This window comes from Puntigrus tetrazona, chromosome 25, assembly GCF_018831695.1.
Source record: "Puntigrus tetrazona isolate hp1 chromosome 25, ASM1883169v1, whole genome shotgun sequence".
In the NCBI taxonomy this organism is placed as follows: domain Eukaryota; kingdom Metazoa; phylum Chordata; class Actinopteri; order Cypriniformes; family Cyprinidae; genus Puntigrus; species Puntigrus tetrazona.
Genome location: NC_056723.1, coordinates 6746325 through 6762563, shown reverse-complemented (window position 1 = coordinate 6762563; position 16239 = coordinate 6746325). Strand labels below are relative to the sequence as shown.

The 16239-nt window shown below is 38.2% G+C and overlaps 1 protein-coding gene across 2 annotated transcripts; it reads left to right on the top strand.

Annotated features, from left to right (window-relative positions):
- Positions 1–60: 60 nt before the first annotated feature.
- Positions 61–7621, top strand: csnk2a2b (casein kinase 2, alpha prime polypeptide b). Of its 2 annotated transcripts, XM_043228523.1 has the most exons (12): positions 63–1022; positions 2285–2396; positions 2810–2911; positions 3468–3518; positions 4033–4092; positions 4192–4275; positions 4453–4563; positions 4987–5088; positions 5237–5337; positions 6291–6439; positions 6524–6606; positions 7074–7621. In XM_043228523.1, exons 1-11 carry the CDS (start codon positions 919–921, stop codon positions 6598–6600), a joined length of 1053 nt encoding a protein of 350 aa, XP_043084458.1. In that variant the 5' UTR covers positions 63–918; the 3' UTR covers positions 6601–6606; positions 7074–7621. The 2 variants fall into 2 exon arrangements, with proteins under 2 accessions (XP_043084460.1, XP_043084458.1); XM_043228525.1 differs by lacking the exon at positions 3468–3518 and having other exon boundaries at positions 61–1022.
- The last annotated feature ends 8618 nt before the right edge of the window (positions 7622–16239 follow it).

Here is a 16239-nt window from a genome sequence, read left to right as displayed (position 1 = left end):
TACTTCCGGCCGTTCAATGCTAATTGATAAAGCTATCTTGCGCTTCCGGGTCAAACCGTTGCAGTCCGTTTTTCCTGCAGCAGCACGGGGGGATTGGTCCGGAAAACCCGAACCCCGATCGCAAGAAGAGCGCTGCACTGGATTAAAAGCCGGTTTCGCGATTATTGCATATCGACTCCACGCAGGCGACGTCACGGTGACACGGTTTTTCCCGGGGGTCGAACAGAACATCGATCTGTAGTCCACCGCCTCTTTCTCTCTCTCTCTCGCTCTCTCTCTCTCTCTCTGTCTCTCCCTCTCTCTAACCAGTCAATATCCTAAGCTTAGAGGCTGGCTAGTTATATTCTACTCAGTTACGGTGGTCTGCGTTTTCCAACATCCATCGCTACAGACTGAAGACCGAGAGGAAACACATCCTGGATTTTCTTCTCGGATCTCTATGCTTCGGATCTAGGGATTTGAGGCCCCTTTGGGGTGGTGGGGGGGTTTAACCCACAATAATTAGATTTAAGCAAACCCCCCCGCCTAGGACTCAAAGTCTATTTTTAAACCAAATAACTTTTCACAAAACTTCTCACGTACAGATCCAAAATAGACCACCCAGGCTTCGTTTTCGCAGCTTTGCAATGCGATATTAGCACTGCCAGGGCATTTCACAGACTATCCACCATTAATTTTCACCCTCGGATCTCCGGGCGGTCCGAACACCTCTGACAAGCCTGGGAACGAGCGCTGCTCGGCGGCCGCCGCGCTCCGTCGTTTACGCCGCCGATATCGGATATCTCACGCTCGAACCGAACACCGTCAGACCTCCCCCGGGCTGGTCTGCCTCTGATCGGCGGTCCTCCGCGTGTTTGTGTGTTTTGGATTGGATTTGGTGATCGTATTTCTTCTACACCCTGAGCCCCGTCGCGCGCCATGCCCGGCCCGGTGGCCGGTAGTAAATCTCGGGTGTATGCCGATGTCAACACTTTGAAGAGCAGGGAATACTGGGACTACGAGGCCCATGTGCCCACCTGGAGGTGAGAGATTTAAGGCTATAAAAAGCGCAAGTGCATCATCACCTGATGCTGTGTCTCGAAACCCGGCGAGCTGCCTACCTAGGCGCGTTTCGCGTGTGATTTTTTTTTTTTTTGCGCGTGTGTCTGCTGGTTTTCTTTGCGCAGTGGTTCACATTTGCAGGCTCGCCATCGATCGTGCTGGGAAAGTCATCAATCTGCGTGATCGAGCAGCCCCTGTTTGAGAGCCGATGATGAGAGGATGACATGAACGGATTTACAGATGCAGCGTTAGAGAGAGAGAGAGAGGAGTGTGTGTGACCGTCCACAGCATCCACAGATTTTATGCAAATGCTCGATTCCCTCAAGTGTGCTGTGCACATCCAGTAATTACCATTCTAAACCAGTGCACTAATACAGCATTTAGTAGCTTTAATGGTTAGATTCCTGAGGATCAGTTAATGCGCTCGTGTTTTGCACAGTGCACTATATAATTGCAAGCGATGTTGATTATGCTGTCATTTTTTTAATTCAATTTTTTTCCCCCGTAGAACGCAAAAGAAAAAGTCCTTTAGCAGGTATTTTCATTATAGTCAAACTGATCATAGCGAGTGTCTGTCAAGCTCAAAATCAAGAGTCTGTTAAAGCCATATTTTGAATATGCTGAATGCATTAAGGGTTGTTTTTTTAATGCTTGCTGTGAATTGGATGAAAAAAATATTCATAACAATCTATTTAAACTTCCACTTCAATTCCATAGGGAAAAAACAACCCTAAATAGCACTACTCTAAATTTTGGTATGGTTGAATGATCCGGTTTGTAACGTAATATGTATGGCTTGTTTATTTTGCATTGGCTAGTCCTTTGGATGCCAACGTTGTTATTGATAACTGAAACTATTAAAAAGCCTAACATAAGATATAAGCTGAAATATAAATATAAAACCAGGCTTAACTATTGTAACTTCGTGTTAAGATTTCGTTTAGGTTTAGATAAAGATGTGAAGCTGCATGTACAAGGCTCCTTAAGAATAGCGGCGTTTTATTACTGTAGTTAAAGTGTTTCAAACAGCAGACCGATGCTTAAAATGTCGTCTTTGGCTCGGTCCCTCGGTAGAGACGTCAGTCAGCCCTCGGCTGACAGGGGAAATGATGGGCTTGGTCATTTTCACAGATGGTTGAATGTGTCTCAGCCCCTTCTTGCGCGTGTTTGCGTGCTGGGCTGGAGATGTTTCTGGTGTAGATGCTCTATCTGACTGGCGTGTGAATCTGTGTACCACCTGCAGTAACCAGGAGGATTACCAGCTGGTACGGAAGCTCGGGAGGGGCAAATACAGCGAGGTCTTCGAGGCCATCAACATCAACAACAATGAGAAGGTGGTGGTCAAAATCCTCAAGGTGAGAGATTGTGTTTAGTGTGTAATCGGGGGGCCTTTGTCATGCGCCTAACGGGCGATGCAGAGCTGAAATATTTGTGGTATAGCAAATTCTGTTTTTGAGGTAAACGAAAGGCTGTTTTTACCAGAGACAAGTCTTTTGAAATGCTTATCTCAACTTACCGTAGCGTTTTAAGCTATGGCTTGAGTTTTTTTTTACGTTGTTTAAAGGGATAGTTCACCTGAAAATGAAAATGTTGTAATGCTGAACCTAAAAAACATATTTTAAAGAACCATGGTCTCCATTGACTTGCATGGGATTTCTTTCCCAACTGTAGAAGTCAATGGGGATCAACAGTTGTTTGGTACAGAATATCTTCTTTTGAGCGCAAAATGTCATTTTTGGGTTGCTTTAATGTTGATTTCTAAAATTAGCCTGTCAAGAAAAAGAAGATCAAGAGGGAAATCAAGATCCTGGAGAACCTGCGAGGAGGAACCAACATCATTCAGCTAATGGACACAGTAAAGGACCCTGTGGTACGTTCTCCACCTCTCTCCTCCTCTGTTGGTGATACTTGTCCAATCAGGGCGCATAGTTTGTCCCGGGAGGACTTTGATTTTCTGTCTCTGAAGATTGTGGGTGGACAGCGTTTGAGATGAAGCTCTTTTTCTAGCTCGCAGGTGCGAATTTGGGTTTGGGCTGAAATGAATTGTGAGAACTTGTCTGAAATTTGTCATCGAAATTAAATTGAGAAATATCCTAATGGCGCAGATTTAACGTACAAACATAAGCAACCGGTAATAGAGTGATTCAAAAGGATTATCTGGACGCAAATGAGATCATATGAAGTTACTCCGAAGCGTAGTGATGATTATTTAAACAGCAAATTAGATTTTACATCTGAATGATGAGTCACAGCTAGTCGTGATGCTTTCGCAGGCCACGTGCTTCTGTTTTATTCCTGGTTGTGATCACAATGACTGCTTGATATGGTGTCTGTTTAATGCTTACTATTATTGATTGAAGGACTTCCTTTTTTCTGAATGTCTGTTTTTCTGTCTGTTTTGCGGTTTCTCCTCAATCAATCTGCAGTCTCGAACACCCGCGCTTGTCTTTGAATGCATCAATAACACAGATTTTAAGGTATTTTCTAAATAAGGTTTTGCTTCTGTCTTTGTCTTTTTGTTTGTCTGCCTATCTATACATATTTTTTTTTTCTTTCATTTGTCTGTTTATCAGTCTATCTTTATATCTGTCTGTCTGTTGTTCGTCTGTATCCATATTTATGTATCAATCTTATGATACATAATATATGTATCAGTTTTTCATCTGTCTGTCTGTCCCACTATTTATTTGTCTGTCTGTCTAGCTTTCATTTATCTATGTATCTATCTATTTGTCTGTGTATCTATCTGTCTGTCCCACTATTTATTTGTCTGTCTGTCTATCTTTCATTTGTCTGTGAATCTGTCTGTCTATTTAAGGTAATGTATAACTAGCTGATGGTAATTTCAGCATTTAATAGACCATTTAAGCTGTCTCCCGGCTAATCAGAATCCAAGGAATAGCGTAATAATTAAAATGATCCGATTTGCCTAAGTTGTGTTTAAATTTAAGCCCTTTCAAATCTAATATCTTCTGTTTCCTTCTTGTTTAGGAGCTGTATCAAAAGCTAACAGATTACGATATACGTTTTTACATGTATGAACTACTAAAGGTAAGGTAAACCACTAAACTTACAAGTGTGTTCTTCGATCTCTTATTTTGGAGACTTGTATGCATTGCTAATTCATTTATTTTTTTAACTCGCTGTTAGGCTCTGGACTACTGCCACAGTATGGGGATCATGCACCGTGACGTCAAACCCCACAATGTTATGATCGACCACCAGTTAAGGAAGGTGATGATGTGTTTTTTATCTCGAACTGCTTTCAAGAATGAAATATTTCCTCTATCATGTAGTCGCTGGGTTTATGCACCAGCAGGGGGCAGCAGGGCGCCAGTTTCCTTTGGCTAACAAGGTAGTTTTCAGATGTTGATTTGTGTGTGTGTGTGTGTGTGTGTGTGTTTGATGCAGCTGAGATTGATAGACTGGGGTCTCGCTGAGTTCTATCACCCCGCACAAGAGTACAATGTCAGAGTGGCTTCGCGCTATTTCAAGGGTCCAGAACTGCTGGTGGACTACCAGGTAAAATGCTTTTATGATTCGCACCAGAATAATTTAATAGTCCATGATTTTGACGACAACAGCAAAAATTCTCGTATGTAACATTCCTCGGATTTTTCTCAGGAACTCGCAAATCCAGTTACAGATCGCAAGTGCTCAGAAATGTATATCCGCATCACCATCTTGATCGTCATTGTTGACCTTATTGCCTTATCTTTAGATCAAACACAGACAACAATAAAAAGATAATGTACAATATAAACAACAGTGATGGTATTAAGAGCTGCTCTAATGCAGATGTCCTTAAACGTGGCATGTTTGAGGTTTAATCATTGCGTGCAGTTTGCCGTTTTTATAATCGGAATAAAAATAATATGAATATCGCAGTGTTCTTTATAATCAGTCTGTGGTTGTTGGGTTAAATGCGTGTTGTTTTGTGTACAGATGTATGATTACAGTCTGGACATGTGGAGTCTCGGCTGCATGCTGGCCAGTATGATCTTTCAGAAAGAGCCTTTCTTTCATGGCCAAGACAACTACGATCAGGTGGGTAACGTTAGTGTCTCGTACGTGAGGGATAGATTATGCGGTTTTATGAACATCTTTAAAATAAATATTTAGCATTTTATACTACTAGGTAAACACTTTGTCTTGAGCATTGACCATGATTTAATCTGATTTCCTCATTCTCCAGTTGGTGCGGATTGCAAAAGTTCTCGGGACGGATGAGTTATTTGGCTACCTGCGCAAATACCACATTGAATTGGATCCACGATTCAAAGACCTGCTTGGCCAGTGAGTACCAGCAGAGGATGTCCTTGAGGCATTTCGAGGTTTTCATTGGATACTATCTTTAAAACACAGTAATAACAAGTATAGAAAGCAAATTTTTTATTTATTATATATATATATATATATATATATATATATATATATATATATATATATATATATATATATATATATATATATATATATATTAATGCTATACTTTTAGACCCTACTCATTTTTTTTTTTTTTTTTTTTTTTTAAGATTCCTCTTTCCATCAGACAAATTTCATTGGACTTTTATTGGCCCTTAATGCATGTAGAAAAACTCACTTATTTTTTATTTTTACCTTTTTTCGTTAATTTAAAACAATGTTGTGTAATATAGCTTGTTTTTGTTTTACTGTATTTGTGATACTTTTTTTTTTATGAAAATAGTCTGAGATGCTGACATGGCATTAAATCAAAATATATTACTGTTTTATTATATTTGGTGCTGTCAAACAATTAATCGCATTTAAAATAAACTTTTTTTTATGTCATTTTTGCATATGCACAAAAACACATACAGAATATATTTAGAAAATGTTTACGTCGTTGCACGTGTAGCATAGCTAAGCACAGATCATTGAATCAAATTAGACCAGTAGTATTGCATTCAAAAATGTCTAAAGAGTTTCAATAATTTTCCAATTTAAAACTTGACTGTTTTGTATTGAAAATATATTGAAAACTTGATCACATTTTTTAAATTTTCCGCTGGTTTAGCCAAGTTTTAAAAATTTTATAAAATAACATTTTTGAACACAATACTCCTGGTCTAATTGGATTCAATGATCTATGCTAAGCAACGTATTAACTCTGGGTGAGGTGGAGAATGAGCTCATTTCCAAAAAAAGTGTTCCTTTTAATACCAATATTGAGAATCTACTACTATGCAAGTTTGTCAGTCATTAAACCTCTCCTGCTGTGTCCACAGGCAGACACGGAAGCGCTGGGAACAGTTTGTGCAGACGGAGAACCAGCATTTGGTAAGTCCAGAGGCTCTGGACCTTCTCGACAAGCTGCTACGCTACGACCATCAGCAGAGACTGACCGCCACCGAGGCCATGGAGCACCCTTATTTCTGTGAGTTACTCACTGCTTACAATGTATGTAGACAAAACAAGCAATTGAAAAATCCTGAAACATGCATAATTTTTGTGTCTTTAGATCCAGTGGTGAAGGAGCAGTCTCACACTAATACAGATGGCACCATAGTGTCAAGTGGAACCAACACACCCCGATGAGAGCAGGTATCTAAAATTAATTTGGTTATTATTTATTAGCTATTTAATAGTATGTGTATATTTTTGCATTTAGATGCCTTTAGAACCTAGAACAAAGTATTACAATTTAATAAAGTATTTTTTTTTAATATTAATATAATGTAGTGATAATATTTTAAATTTGTTTTTATTTATATATTTTTAGTTTTCATTCTTAACATTTTTTGTTTACTTCAGTCATTTTTAATATTTTGATTTAGATTTAATTTATTTTTATTTTAGTAATTTTAATATTTACAATATTTTACTTATTTTTTCAAATACAATATTGGTAGTAACAAAGAGGGTTTTTTTTATCTTTGAATGTATAAATTGATTATGAATAACATATAATGTAATTATGAATATAATCCTCAATTTGTTTTAGTGTAGCACTTTATATTGTCTTTAATTCAAATTATATTGTCTGTATATTTTTGTTTGTTGTTTTTCAGGAACCAGAAAAGGAAGGCGTTTGTTACCTCAATTTTTTATCCCTTGTGTCTGAAACCTCTTCAAGTGTACAGTGAAAGTTGGATCTAAACAGCACCTGTTACACCTCGTGTCTCAGACACACACACACACACACACACACACACACATGCAAACACACACGCACACTCGCATACACTCACACCGACACAGACATTTCAGCTTTCCTGTGTCTGTCAAGGTTGGTCTGCCCTTCTATAACAGGTCTGTTCCTCTAGCTTGAAGATTTCAAAGCTTTCCCTCCCAAGTTTTAGATGAAAGGAATATATCCTCGACTCCACCCCCAAGTACACTGGCCCCTCCCACCTTAAACTAGGCATGGAGAATGAGACCAGAATGAACCCCGCCCCCTCTCTCCTTATTGGTCTGTGTGTCTGTCTGTTCAGTATTCAGACCTTGGCGCAGCCTCCACATACTGTAGTAATAAAGTGGCATGGTGGACCTTTATTTCTTTGCTCTAGGTAGATTGATTACTATATTAATGAAAATAAATGATTTTTATTTAGATTTATGTGCCTTGTGTTTGTCTGTTAATTTGCGGTTTGAAATGTGTGCCTATTTGTCCAATTGCTGTTTCTCATATTTAGTGATAGTCTTCCCTAATCTGAAAATTTACTCATTTATTCAACTTCATGTCACTCCAAACCTATATAACTTTTTCTTCTGTTGGAGTCAAAGCAACGATGAAACACTGGCATATTGCCTACCCACTTGTTGATCTTTTCTCGTTCATCCAAATGAAAATGCAAATTCATTCTTTGCCACTAGGTGCCAGTTTTGGAGCGTTAAAATAGTGTTTTCCCTGGTAACCCTTGCAGACAAAACAGCACTTTATCAGGCATCACAGGTGAGATTAAATGAAAATGAGACCAATCAGACCAGTCACTGCAGAATAGCTTCAGCAAAGGAGGGGTTTGGAAAAATTAATTACTCTGCAAAACGTTTGGGAGACGTTAAACAAGTGAGGTAAAAATAAATGCACGTTGTAAGACAATGGAAGTGTTTTTTGACCTTGCATGCATGTCAACCTGTTGTTGTGGACTCCCAAAATATGAAGCTTGTATAACTCATAATAGGGACACTTTAGTAATATCTTTACTACCTTTCTGGGCCTTAAACGTGTCATTAGCATTGCTGTCTATGCAGGGTCATAAAGCTCTGATTTAATCAAAAATGTATTTTAATTGCATTCCGAAGATAAACAAAGGTATATTATTATTATAAGATATCACATGTTCTAGAAGGTCCTTAATCTATAAACTGATCAAAATGTTTGGTTCAATTTTGAACTTGTGTTGAATGGAATATTTTAGGCAAGAGTAAATCTGTCAAAACTTACATTTATATTCCTTATAGTGAACAAAAATACGAGTTAAAACTAGAAACTAAAATTTCTGCTTTTACAATGTTACACAGATTTTTCAGTTGTACTGTAAAAGTGTGATGCAAAACATGGGTAAGTTAAGTTTGTCAAACAGAATCCTTGTTTTCTTCACTTCACTGCTGACCATGGTGCGTGAGACCTGGTTGGTTGGTCATGTTGTGTGCAACACGATCTCTTCATCTCTGATGTTAAGCAATATTTGGGCAATGCGATATCTTACCTTTTGCCAGCCAGGTTAATTAATTGGCTCTGGCTCCCACGCTCCTCTGCGTCATCATAACAGGTCTTTTTTTATTCAAGAGATGTTGTTGCCCTTACAATAAGGGCGACCTCATAATAAAGCTTTTTCTCTTCGTTAAACGTTTTTGTAGATTCAAGCGAGTCGCAAAAGACTTTGCCTAAAACACAAAAGAGAAGTTTGTTCGTTTTTTTTTTACCAGTTTTACACGACAGTCTTTAGTGTGTGACTGGCTCAAACCCACGTGAGGCAGCAGACTGTAGGCGCTTTGGGAGGTGTCTCAATAGCGGCCCTTTGTGACACCAAGGGCTCAAGTGTCCATTGCTGGCTCATGGGATGACGCGGTTTCTCCAAGACCTCCTTGATCTACGCAGTCCACATTGGTCCGGCCTACCTCCACAGGTCACTGTTCACCTGTGTTTAGTTCTTTTTTTAACCCTCTTCTCAATTTCAGTGTTAAACAGAGAAACTCATCATTATTCATGCCCAGGCCTTGTGTGGTTACTTCTACCCTCGGTTGCCCTGACCTTGACCAACAGCTCCTCATGCGTGACTCTGACATGAATATTTCCGAGTGAATCTCCATTCCTGAGAGAATGTATGTCAAGGACAAACCTCACAGGGCTTCAAATACATATGCTTTTATATGAAAATGATGAATATTTCAAGCCCCAAATCCTGCACAGCCGTTTTGGACACCTACTCATCTCTCTTGGCAGAATACTTGTCGTTTTGATTAACCAAAGTGAAATGAAAATGAGGTTTAGAGACATTACCTGTCACATCGTGACATCATTTTTTGTTTTTGATCAAATTTGATGATGTAACTTCAGTAATGACCTTATGTAACTTCTGCTGCACCCGGTGGTCATACTTGGAGGTGAGAGGAACCCTGGGTCATTTGGATAACTTAAACCACATCCAGCAATTACACTGATGAATGGGAGTATGGTTAGGTAAACAAACTCCAAAAGGTCACTTAAAGGGATAGTTCACTTAAAAATGAAAATTCTGTCATTATTACTCACCCTTGTGTCATTCCTAACCCATGAGACCTTTGTTTATCTTTGGAACGCAAGATATTTTTGATGAAACCTGGCTTTCTGACCCTTCATAGACAGCAAGATTACTACTATGTTCAAGGCTCAGGAAGGTAGTAGGACATTGTTAAAATAGTCTGTTTGACAAGTCGTGTTTAAACATCATTTTATAAACCTTTTAACAATTTCCTGCCTATCTGCCTAAATATCTTAATTTGTGTTGTGTTCTGAAGATGAACAAAGGTCTTACGGGGTTTGAAACGACATGGGGTGACATGAGTGTGAACTTTTGGGGTTAACTATCCCTTTAAACGTAAAAAGAGAGGCCATTTTGAGAAAATAAGTAACTGTTGGTGCCAATCAACATTGAGGAGATTCCCATTTCATTGGGTGTGAGAATGGAATAGGAAACATTGTCTGACAGAAGCTGACCAAACATACTTTTAGTCTTATGACAACATTCTTACAAGATGACTCATTGATAGTATATCTAGCTTGAGCAAACAGAATTATTGATTACCCAGAATGATTGAGAAACACAGTCATCTGACTGATGATTCATCTCCAAACCTCTTTCCTAGAGTATATAGCTGCACTATCAAATACAAAGGTTATTAAGGTGACAGTTGCATTAAAATATTTTTTTCTGAAATTTTGTTGACTAGCCTATAATTAGCTTCTTAAAACCAGACTAGATAGTGATTATCATCTAACTGAGATACAAGTCACGCAACTACAGTTCGATTTTTTTGAAGCAGGAAAATCAGAAATCACTGATGTCATAATAGAATGAGAATCATAATGTTAGCACAATTAGCATTAGCAAAACAAATCTCCCTGAAATAAGAAAAGATTATTTGAATTGTATGAACTGATACAAATTAGCCACCAATTGTCAGCCGTGTATAGGTGTGACGTATTGAAACAAATCTGAATATCTCTCTATTTTTCTCTTTTTATATAGGTGTGTGTCACATGGCAGAAGAATGTATTAACCACCCAGGCGAAAAAAAGAAAATGCCAACAAAATTAAGTTACCAAAAACCTAAACGCTGGGGGTGGTTGTCCGCTGTTTACACGCCCCAGCGTTTACGGTTTTTGCGGACTTAATTTTGGAAATCCGACTGTCGAATGCTACCACAACCTGAACGGAGGCTCCTTCTAACGGTTTAATTGGATTTGCGCAGCCATATATGTTTGGTAATATGCATTTATGCGAGGCATAGCTTGCTAGGAGTTGTAGGTTGTGGTAACTAATTCTTGTAATGATAGCAACTCGCGAAACACTGATTGCTCTCTGGTGATTAGTGTTAGGGAAGGGGCCATGCCCAGCTGGCCCTGTGCTTCATCGAGTCGTGATTTCAAACTATCCTGAACAGGCAAATGGTGAAAAAACGGGTCTCCACAATCTTGTAATGTGTTTTCAGCAATAAGTAGCATTTATATTTATAGAAGCAACACCCTGAATTGCCTTTAAACTGACTTTAAAAGCACATTTTGTGGCCCAGTACTTACAATAAACACAAATTCGTCTCCACACAGACTAGTTAAAAGTGCGCCCAAAGTCAGCCAATCAGATAAAACCTTGTGATTAGGTAAGTCACGTTAAAGAACAGACTGTGCACACCTTGTTGTTTTTTTACCTTTAATTCTGTGCCATTGACATTTTCATGTTTGTCGTATTCAATTTACTTGACTGTTTTTAAACTGTGTTTATTTATAGCATCAGTTAATTTGCCTCAGACCACAGGCCAACAGCTAATGTAAGAGTGAGACCAAGCGTGAATTCAAGATAAACTTCCTGCTCAGGAGGACACCTGATCCCTTGCTTCCTGTCCTACAACCTGACTCCTCAGCAGCTCACGTTCAGAAAACATCTTCGCCATGAAATTTTCAGCACCGCTTGGTTGTACCGTGGTCTGCGACTTCTTGTCAGAGGTGATGATGAACCCACCTGCCCCTTGTCAGTGGAAAGCCACAAACAGCAGAACCGTAAGGTGAGCTTAAACGCTTAAAGGAAGATAAAAATAACATTTCAGGCATTATTTATTCACTTTGTGTCATTCTAAACCCGGATGATTGGATTTCTTCTGTGGAATAAAACAGGAAATGTTTTGAAGAATCTACCATCATGTACCATACTGTCGAAAGTGAATGGTGACCAAGGGATTTCAAGTACCATAGATTCTTCATGAGGGTGGTTAATGTGACTCAAACACTATATTACAAGCCGTGTGAAGCCATATGATAGCTTTGTGTGGGCAACAGACTGAAATATAAGTAGTTTTTCTCTGACCACTGTGGTCACCATTCACTTTCAATGTATCAAAGAAAAGCAGCTTGGGCTTTTTGCTATTAATTTCATCTTTCATTTCCCCATAAGAAAAAAAGTGATACTTTAACCGTTTTCTTTTAACTTAAAACTTTTTAAATATATTGTTTTGTGTTATTTGAACAATTCATAACTATCCCAGAATATTTTAAATGGTGAAGTGGTAACACATGAATTTTGTTGTTTATATGATTAGGGAAATATCTTCAAAGATATAAACATTCTACAGCACAGCTGGTTTTCTCAACTGAGGTAATACAGTTCATATTTACTATACTATAATATTAATTCTATTTTGGTGCTCAACAATTGCAATTCCGAGATTTCCTGTTCGTTTGACTGTTTTTGTTTTACATTAAGATATGTGCATACGATTAGATAAATTGCCCATAAAACATTTCAAAATAAATTTTAAGCAGGAAACTTCTGAGCGTATAGCTAAACTTGTGTAAGCAATCTATAGCCGAGTTAACGATTATTTGTGATGAATCATGTGAACTTCACTCAACTTTTTAAGTCATCATAGGTGTTTTATTATTGAAAAGTTATTCAAATGCATATAAATAGGAAATCAGTAAATTCACAATGTTGTCACACAGTTTTAGTTTCAACACAGTAACGCACACCGCTAGCTAAATTTCCATCACACCTCTTTGAGACGGAGGGAACCTTGGGCCCCCAGTCCCACACAGAAACAAACAAACAGATGAATAAATAAACAAACAAATAGCTGTGTCGTATTTCCCACCTGATGAGGACTTTCCACTGGTTTAATTACAGATAGAAGCACACAAAACTGTTTGACCCTACTGGAATTTCATAGATTTCACGATTCAAGTCCAAAAGTCCAAGAAAAAAAAAATCATGTAAAAAAAACAAACTCCTGTGTCATTGTGAAATGTAAGATGTGTAGGGTTCCAGCCCTCGGGGCATCTAAAGATCTGCTTCTTTCCAATTAAAACCAGATTTGTTGCACGTTAAAGCCTCCCAACAAAAAAAATCCAACAAGATTGTAGAACGATGTCTTGGTCCCTCACTTTACATCTTCTGTGTAGAGCGAGGTCTGGCTCCTTTGCCCAATTTGTAAACTCCCACAGGGCTGAAGATGTTGGGAGGTTTTGAAGATGCTGGATGTTTAACTCACTCTTTTTATGTTGTTACTACGTCTGCGTCGAAAGCAAGCGGGTAAGCAACGCTTATCCGATTTGATCATAGGTGAACTGGGAGGAGAGGCTTGTTTTCTGCAAAATAAGGAACACAGAAGGTGAAAATGAGATAATTAGTTAATATTTTTTTAATGTAGCTGTTCCTGATGAGTTGTATTATTTTGATTACTCCTCTGTATTATCTGTACACATACAAACCGTCAGTCTGCAGGTAATGCCATCAGGCGTTTTTGAATAATTAATTTGTTCAAAACACCAAATCATTTAGGAATGAAAAATGCGTTTACGAATGAGTCATTGTATCGTTTACTCAGCCGCGAAACGTGTCTTTACAAGCAAGTTACTGAATCACTCAATTAACAGATTTGCTCCAAAACAATGAGCAATTGATTCTACACTGATGAACTGAATGTTTACGATTAACTTCAACAGGTTTGTTTGGAACAATTTTACTGGCAAATCAAAAAATAGACAGTTAAGGACAAATTATGTGTGAATATATTAGCGAATTAGGTTAAAATGACATTAATATATTTTTAATAATCAATAGTTAAATTGAAACTTTGTTTTAAACTTTAATTTGTAATTTATTAAGTAGGCCTATATACATACATGATGGAAGAGAAAAAAAGTAAATTGTGGGCACAATATAATTAGTTTTACATCCGGTCCGCCAACTAATGTAGATGCCCCTCACTAAAAATGATACCATGCAACACTCCAAGGATGTTTCAAAATAAAACCCCATTGAAGTGTCTCTGCTCATAACATAAATTATTTACTGTAGCATATTTTTCATAAAATTAGCAAATTGAGAAAATCAATGGAATAAATTAGTCATTTGTGCACATTGTGAGGATCCATTTATGTTTTATGTGTTCTCAAACTATCAGGTGTTCGGGAGTAAATGAATCAGTTGAGTAAATGTAAAACATGTTTTATTATGGAATGAGTGTTTTGAACAAATAAATGATAAAAAGAATCATAAAATAACATATTATATACTAAACACCATTTATTGTTAAAAGTTATTGTTGAGTGAACAACCTCTTTTATTATGAGTATTGCAATGTAAGCCTCACCTGGCGGCTGCAGCCGCTGCCGCTTCTTTATTGCGCAGCTGCCGCATTATACGTAACATGCGACAAATTTGACGCAGTGTCATCTTTGGAGCGTGGCAGGCCAGACGTGGCCGAGGGGCCCCTCTGGGTCCTCTGTAACTGAAAAGGGACATATAATCGCCACCGGGCCCCCTCCCAAAGAGCTGAACACTGCTGCTGCCATAGCATGATGCACACTGAAAGAGAAACAAGAGCAATTGTTTTCTTTGAAATCAAGATTTGGATATTTTTAAAACCATTAACCAACCAATTGATCAACCAGGTGATAACAAATCTTTCACTGGGCTACTGGTTTCAAACCAAGAACACGATTAATTAACTACATCCTAAGAAACCAAAGCCTTCACCCACCCACCCACACACACACACACACACACACATACACAAACTCTATACAACAAGCTTGAAGACACACCGATTCTTTTACTTGACACCTGATCGGCCCAGAGCACAGACATGATACATCCACACCAATAGCGCTGACAGAACATGACCCAGTCTAGAACAAAGAAAGCTCAAACTAACTGAACTGAGAATAAGATTCATCATGTTAACTGATCCAAGCCATGTCTTTTATTTCACTAGTATCACCACCAGAGACACTATTGTATTCAATAGTGATCAATATTTAAACTCTCTTCATGAAAAAAGCATCTAAAATCAAAATCCTTCCTCCAAATATCACTAAAGTAATATCAGGTTTTCAGCAAAAATGTTTCTTCTGTTTGGACCATCTGTTATTGAACTCCAACCACGCGTGAAGGCATCTTAAGTTTTTAAAAGTGAACTCATTTACGATAAAAAAAGAGCACTCTTAATCTTCAAATACTTACCGGTACAAATGTTGCCATGGTAACCAACTCAGTTCAGGGCGTCCCAGGGATGCTGCAGAATTATACGTAAAATATTGACTGAGCGTTCATCTCTTATACTTGTTGTCTTCCCAGGTGCCACATGCTCTGACCAATCACAGGGGACCCAGCGGTCCGGTTCCGCCCTATGAACCTGACATCACCAAGTGATGTCACTCCGCCGCTGCTTTAAACTGGACACAACAATGGGCAGAGGGTGTCTCGCGTTTCAGGGCCTCAACAGCAAGGACATGCAGTTAATTATCACGCTACCTTTGTCTCTGGTGGGTAAATTTAGAGTCTAGTAGGAGGGAACAAAGGAGCGTTCTAAGAACAATGCACGCTATGAATTGGTATACGTGCTCATGGGAGAGAAGATTTGTGTTGCGTACAAACACAAATTAAAGCAGCTCATGCTTTACTGACAGTGACGCTGCTATACCTTGACAACAGGTCACGGGTCACGTGTGTGTTTATTAGAGTTTGGATATTTGATAAAAATATGATAATGATTATCAAGAATAATGAATGAATGGCTTTCATCATCGGGGCGCAGATAAATTTATGTGTAGCATAGCGTCTTTCATGAATGCAGTTCAAAGCGCTTAATTTGTCTGACAACTTAAAAAAAAACAGTAATAATAATAATAATAATAATATAACAATGATTACAGTGGCATATATTATTCAAAAACTAAAAGAAAGATCTTTTAGGTGCTTTTTAAAAATGTCTATTTTGGTTTTGGAACATGGCTTATGAGTGGCTTATAGTGTATTTCTTTAAACTGAATGGTGCAAAAAACACCAAACATTTATTTGGGTCACATTTAGAAGGACAGTCAAAATGCATTAGTATTAGCGCATTTAGTACTTTAAAAACCAGTAAAAACCTTAAAATCAACCCTGTGCTTAAATGGCAACCATTTTAAATGGACTCAAACAATATTGTAGACTCTCTTGGATCCATGAATCAATTTCTTAGCATCCACCAGTGATG

Coding starts and splice junctions, on each gene's coding strand:
- csnk2a2b (XM_043228523.1), top strand. CDS start 919: ATGCCCGGCCCGGTGGCCGGTAGTAAATCTCGGGTGTATGCCGATGTC. Junction 4,276..4,452: donor TCGACCACCAGTTAAGGAAG/GTGATGATGTGT, acceptor TGTTTGATGCAG/CTGAGATTGATAGACTGGGG. Junction 5,089..5,236: donor GCCAAGACAACTACGATCAG/GTGGGTAACGTT, acceptor CTCATTCTCCAG/TTGGTGCGGATTGCAAAAGT.